The 5,972-nt window shown below is 48.6% G+C and overlaps 1 protein-coding gene across 1 annotated transcript; it reads right to left on the reverse strand.

Annotated features, from left to right (window-relative positions):
* Positions 1-1,595: 1,595 nt before the first annotated feature.
* Casp14 (caspase 14) lies at positions 1,596-5,240 on the reverse strand. The gene is made up of 6 exons (XM_059251680.1): positions 5,214-5,240; positions 3,590-3,739; positions 3,265-3,490; positions 2,519-2,635; positions 2,254-2,357; positions 1,596-1,700 (listed from the first exon to the last, which is right to left on the reverse strand). The coding sequence occupies exons 1-6, from the start codon at positions 5,238-5,240 to the stop codon at positions 1,596-1,598; spliced, it is 729 nt and encodes a 242-aa protein (XP_059107663.1).
* Positions 5,241-5,972: the final 732 nt, after the last annotated feature.

Genomic DNA, 5,972 nt, shown 5'->3' on the forward strand with positions numbered 1-5,972 from the left:
AAAAGACACAGATGTGGGGTTTGACTTTGGTCTCTAAAATAACAGTGTTCCTTGTGTCTCCTTGAGGCATCCAGAGACACCTCTTTCAGAGAAATTGGTACCAAGGAAGCGGGGGTCATTGCTGTGATAGACCTCACCATGTGGCTTTTATGCTTTGGACAGACTTTGTGGGAAGAACGTGAAAGCTTTGGGTACACTGGAGTCCTGGAAACAGAGCTAATAGGCCGTTTCGTGCTTACTTAGACAGTTGAAGCCTAGCTCCTGGGGTTTTGGAGAGAAGCAAAGATGTATCAGGAGCAGAGGCTTTTGGCAGATATTTTGGCTAAGAATCTATGTGTGTTGATCATGCTGGGGCTGAAGAAGCTGCTGCAATCGGCGAAGAGGTTAACGCCACTCTCATGGCGCCTCCTTCACTGGGACAGGCCCTTCGGAATAAGAAGGCTACTGGCTGGAGGGGAGGGACTACTCAGATCCTCTATGGCCCAGGAGTTTATTTTGGCGTGATTGTTTCTTTGATTTTGGATAAGGATGTTTATTCTGTGATGTCACCAGCTGTGCCCTTCCTGCCTTGACTTCCCCATAATGATACATTGTAAACCGAGCACGAGAAACTCGGATGTGATATCTAAATATCCTTGGTCTCTGAACAACAGGGCCCGCTGTATCTTTTAGAGTGTTCCAGAGAGAATGCTCCCACAGGTTGTGCAGAGAGATGAAGAAGGATTCTTGATTCTGCAGTAGGGTTGAGATCATCCAGGCTGAGCCCTGAGGGTGCTGAGGAAGAGAAGAGAGCCAGGTGCAAAAGCCATTTCAAAGCCAGCTGGAGGGATGTGAGGAGTGTATAGACCATGGCCACAAGTCCCAGGCAAGGTCGAGACGGGGAGGAAAGTCAGGCAAGGCTGGAAAGAGGGACCAGAAAGAAAAGATCCATCTTTTTTCTTTTTGAAACAGGGTTTCTCTGTGGAGCCCTGGCTGCCCTGGAACTCGCTCTGTAGTCCAGGCTGGCCTTGAACTCACAGAGATCCACCTGCCTTTGCCTCCAGAGTGCTGAGATTAAAGACATGCCTCATCACCGCCAGGTTGAAAAGGCCCGTCTTAAACTGAGTTTTTACAATGACAGACGCGGCCATAAAACCATGAACCGTATACTTGAAAGACAATATGGCTGGTCTATCTTCCAGCCTAGTGCCCAAATCCCACAGTGGTGACCTTAGCTGCAGGTTATTAGAACTTTCTAGAAATGGTTCAGAAAACTCCTCCCTCTGAAGTAGGAATGACTTTTTACGTATTTTCGTATGAGTCACAGGAGGAAGAGGAAGGCTTAGTGAGGCAAAAGGAGCAGAAAGTTAACTATCTGAAGGCAATCTGAGGCTGCGGTAACGGATGTGGGGAGTCCAGCCTGAGGAAGGTGATGTTAATGTTGCCGTTAGTATGTGCTCTGTTTTGGCTGGCTTGTTCTAAAGAAAGACATGGATAAAGGGGTGTGATGAATGAGGAATCCAGTAACAATCTTTGAGGTGCTGTCGCTGTCTCTAAACATCTTTGGGGGCAGAGAGAGAGCGCCTGCAGGAGGGGAGCTGTCACTGCCCTTTGTTTTATTGCAGGATGAGTTGCTTCCGGAGGGTGCTTTGGATTTCGGGGTTCACTTTCCTTGGTTTCCCTTCTTGAATCACCTCCGTGTCTGCCATACGTCGGGTTACCTGCAACAATAGGTGTGGTCACCTTCGGGGACTCAGCTGTCGGGGAGGCTTGGTGTCAGGAGAGCATGGGGATGAGGTTGCAGAGAAGGACAGGTGGGCATCCATGTCTCGAGACATTAATTGTCCTCTAGTATTCCATAGTTTCTATGGAGTCATTGGTTAGCTGGTTTGTTATATCTGTGTGGTATATATGTTCCTGTCATGCATGGGACAGTTGTCTGAGAGAGGTGACATTGGGGTGTCTTCTTCCATAATGTTTTATTGAGGTAGGGTCTCTTGTTGAATTAGTACTTCAGCAATAGATAGACTCTCTAAGCCTCTGCATGCACAAAAATACATGTACACCCACCCATCCCTCCCTACCTGTGCCTTCACACATGCATACTGCACACAAATAAATACATGAAAATGAAAAAAAAAAATTAACTCTACAAAACCACTCCCCACACGGTGAGCTTCCGAGTCCCAATACGTTTGCATGGAGATGAGAGCATGGAAAAAGTCGGGAGGGGCTCAGCCTGGGTGGGGGTCCCAGGTGACTCATCTGACTCACCTCTTCCAGCAGCTCTGTGATAGGCCCTCTTTTGTTTATCAACACGTCTGTCAGGGTCTGTATGAAGCTGGAGCCTTTATCCTCATGTCTATAGGAGAGGTGCCCTGCGAAGGTCAGAGAATCGAGTTTGGAAAAGTCTTCAGAGAGCGGAGGGGACCCTGGAAGAGGGTCCCTTCCTAAAGGAGAAGCTCAGGGATCAGGGGTGCTGGTCATGGGGCAGAGGAGGGAGGGTATCTGCCACCTTGGGCCAGGTGAGCACTCATACCCTCTACTGTGGAGTAGATGTGGATGGTATCCGTATAGGTTGGGATGGTTTGGGGACGGTTCCTCCTGATCACAGCAACCTGATCCCCATCCATTTCTTCACCGAGGTCTCTGTGCTCTAAAACCAAGGGGAGTGGAGGGAAAAGTCAGGGAGGAAAGTGGGACCAGGAGAAGATTGTAGAGCAGTCTGGTGGCATGCTGGGTTCAGCTGGGGCCCTGAGTCTGGGACCAGCCAGGATGAAAAACAGACCCTTGCCTGGAGAGATGGCTCAGTGGTTAAGAGCGTTTATTGGTCTTGCAGAGGACCAAAAACCAGTTCCCAGGGCCCATGTAGTTCCAGTTCCAGGGAGCTGCATCCCTTTTTGGCCTCCTCAGCTACCTGAAGACACACATGCACATACTTACATACAGAGACACACACATACACACAACTGAAGATAAAATGAATCTTAAAAATACATGGACTCGGGGTTGGGGATTTAGCTCAGTGGTAGAGCGCTTGCCCAGCAAGCGCAAGGCCCTGGGTTCGGTCCTCAGCTCTGAAAAAAAAAAAAAATACACGGACTCAGCTGGGCACGATGACGCATGCCTATAATCTCAGCACTTGGGAAACCAAGGCAGGAAGATCATAAATTTGAGGCCAGCATGGACTACGTAATGAATTCCAGGTTAGCCTGGGATACACAGTGAGACTCTGTCTTAATACCTTTTCACCAAAGAACAAGGATGCTGTGTCCCAGTCCTCACCTCCTCTGCAGGCCTGAATGACGTACACTTTCGGCTTGCCTCTCAGGGCCTTGCAGTTCTTGTTGTTCAAGACCTCAAAAAGGTCCTCCAGCCTGACCATCTTCTCATCTTCTCCCTCGAGGAGGCCTTCCTCACCATGTGCCATGAGCACCACGAAGGCACAGCTGACAGGCTCTTCCCAGTTATCTATGGTCTGCTGAAATTTGTTCAACTCTTCCAGGAATTGCTTGGAGGAAGAGGAATGAGCAGGCTCAGAGAGTTGCCCCAAAGCTACCTTTCTGGTCCAGCCCCCTTCCCTCCTGCCCTAGAGCTGGCAACTCAATACCTCAGCAGTGGGGTTTGACTTCATGGTGCTTTCAAATTTTAGGTGATGGAACATGCGTTTCAGGGCATCCATGTCTTCCTCAGAACCCTCCCGGGCTTTGGTGACACACAGTGTCAGGGACAGACGGGAGCCCGACATATCGTATTTTTCCTAGGGCAGAGAGACAGAGGAAGAAGAAAACAGTGCAATGAAGCCTCAGGTTAGGGTTGGCAGCTAAAACAAAAGCTACCTGTGGCACTCAAATTCACTTCAAAGTTTGTCTTTGTGGTACTGGGAATCGAACCCAAGGCCTTGCCTGTACTAGACCCATGCACTTCTACTGAGCCATATCCCCAGCCCCTGACACTCGGATAAAAAACAAGTATGGATGCATCCGTCCCACCATAGGAAACACACTGGTGGTTCCATACCCATGAGCGTATGAACAGCACTAATTGGACGCAGGGGATTATTACATACAAAAAGAAAACATGAAGTTGGGAGGGGACATGTTGGGGAGAAAACGATGGGAGTTGGGGGAGGAATAGGGGTGGATATTATCATGTTTCATTGTATACATGGATGAAATTCTCAAATAATTAAAATATAAACAAAAACAAACCAAATAAAAATTCAGTGTAAGCATTTCCCAAATATTTCATGGGTCTGGGTATTAGTAACAAAACCATTTGCTACTAATGTGGAATTCAAATTCACCTGGGTATCCCCTATTTTCATCACCCAAGTACGGCAGCCTGCCCTTGAGCCTAAACTCGGTTTGCAGATGTAAATGAGTGCATGCATGTAGGGGTAGGGGTGAGAGGGATTTTGAAGGTCACCTCCAGGGGTCACATCTAGTGGGCTCGACTCTCTCCTGGTCCTTCCAGACGGAGCTCTGAGGAGGTCACGGTGAGATCTGACTGTGACGTCTGTCACCCCATTGACCTCCAGGGGTTGATTAAGCTGATCTGGCTGGCTCAGTAGATGTCCCCTTCCTCCCTCACTATGTATGCCATATGTGTCTTTCCTGAAACTGTGCACTCAGTCAAAGAGGAAGGTCTTCCCTGATTGACACTTAGGTCAAAAGTGAGTGAGTAGCCAAGCGGTGGTGGCGGCGCACGCCTTTAATCCCAGCAATCGGGAGGCAGAGGCAGGCAGATCTCTGTGAGTTCTAGGCCAGCCTGGTCTACAGAGTGAGTTTCAGGAAAGGCGCCAAAGCTACAGAGAGAAACCCTGTCTCAAAAAACAAAACAAAACAAAACAAAACGTGAGTGAGAGCTGCCTTCCCTCGAGAACGTCCAAACGAGCCGCCAGGGCTCGGGGTGCTCTGATGATTTCTCCATTTCTTGCTCAGTTGCAGAGGTCTCAGGCTGTCTAAAGCTGTGACTGGGCTCCTATCTTATGCTATCTGAGAAGGAATGGTACTCAGGGTCAAATTTTCTCTTTTGAAGAGAAGCCGTTGACTGAGAGCCAAAATGGTAAGAGCTTAGGTCTTGGAGACAGATGTCACTGGGTTCCTTCCCCCTCTGTCCAATTTGGATTCCACCTCCGGGTCTATTTTTTTTGTCATCCTTTCTATTCTTTCTGAAGCATTAAGTTTTTCACCGCTTTCCCACATCCCCATCCTTTCTGCGCCCTCACCCACCTCCTCTAAGGGCTGAGGGTTGCTCATCTCTCCTCGATTCCAAGTTCAGATTTCAGCACCGTTGTCTTGTTCTGGAGGTCAAGATAAGATAGGAAGAAAGTCTCCACAGGAAGGCTGAGGGGATCAGGTGGCAGATTGATTTGTCTGCCTTGGGCTATTGAGACTGAATAGGAAAGTTACTACATGGTCAGACCTGGGCAAGGACTGACAGTCCCTGGAGTGTGTTTTCTAGAGTTGTAGTATGGTGGAGTCTTTCATCCATGTTATTCTAGGCCCATCAAAAATGGCATCTCTTGCCTTTAATCCCAGCATTCCAGAGGCATGGGCAGGCAGATCTCTATGAGTTCAAGGCCATCCTGGTTTACAGAGCGAGTTCCAGGACAGCCAGGATAGTTACATAGAGAACCCCTGTCTCAAAAACCCAAAATAGGGTGGGGGAAAGAAAGAAAAGAAAAGAAGGCATCTCTCTGGGACCCCATTTCCTTCCTCTAGAACATTCTCCTGCCTGTGTTGGGGCAGATTCCTAAATAGCTCACACACCCCACTATTATACCAAGGGATGATTGGCTGGGGAGGATTCAGGATTAGCTAAAACTGAGAATTCCACCAAAGTGAGGGCTGGCTTGATACTGTCCTGGTGAGTCTCTCATCTGAAGAGATCAACCTATCTCTCCCTCTTTGCCTTGAGACTGAGCATCTGCCAGCAGTCTTCATCCTCCTCTCTGAGTCTGGTCCTGTACTCTGGCTAAACTGAAGGAT

The sequence above is a fragment of the Peromyscus eremicus genome, unplaced genomic scaffold (assembly GCF_949786415.1).
Source record: "Peromyscus eremicus unplaced genomic scaffold, PerEre_H2_v1 PerEre#2#chr22_unloc_1, whole genome shotgun sequence".
NCBI lineage: Eukaryota > Metazoa > Chordata > Mammalia > Rodentia > Cricetidae > Peromyscus > Peromyscus eremicus.

What these genes read in the sequence shown, in the direction of transcription:
- Casp14 (XM_059251680.1), bottom strand. Translation starts at nt 5,240, where the DNA reads ATGAGCAACCCTCAGCCCTTAGAGGAG. An exon ending in AGTCAAACCCCACTGCTGAG is followed by an intron (nt 3,491 to 3,589) that starts GTATTGAGTTGC and finishes TCTTCCTCCAAG; the next exon opens with CAATTCCTGGAAGAGTTGAA. An exon ending in TCACAGAGCTGCTGGAAGAG is followed by an intron (nt 1,701 to 2,253) that starts GTGAGTCAGATG and finishes CTATTGTTGCAG; the next exon opens with GTAACCCGACGTATGGCAGA.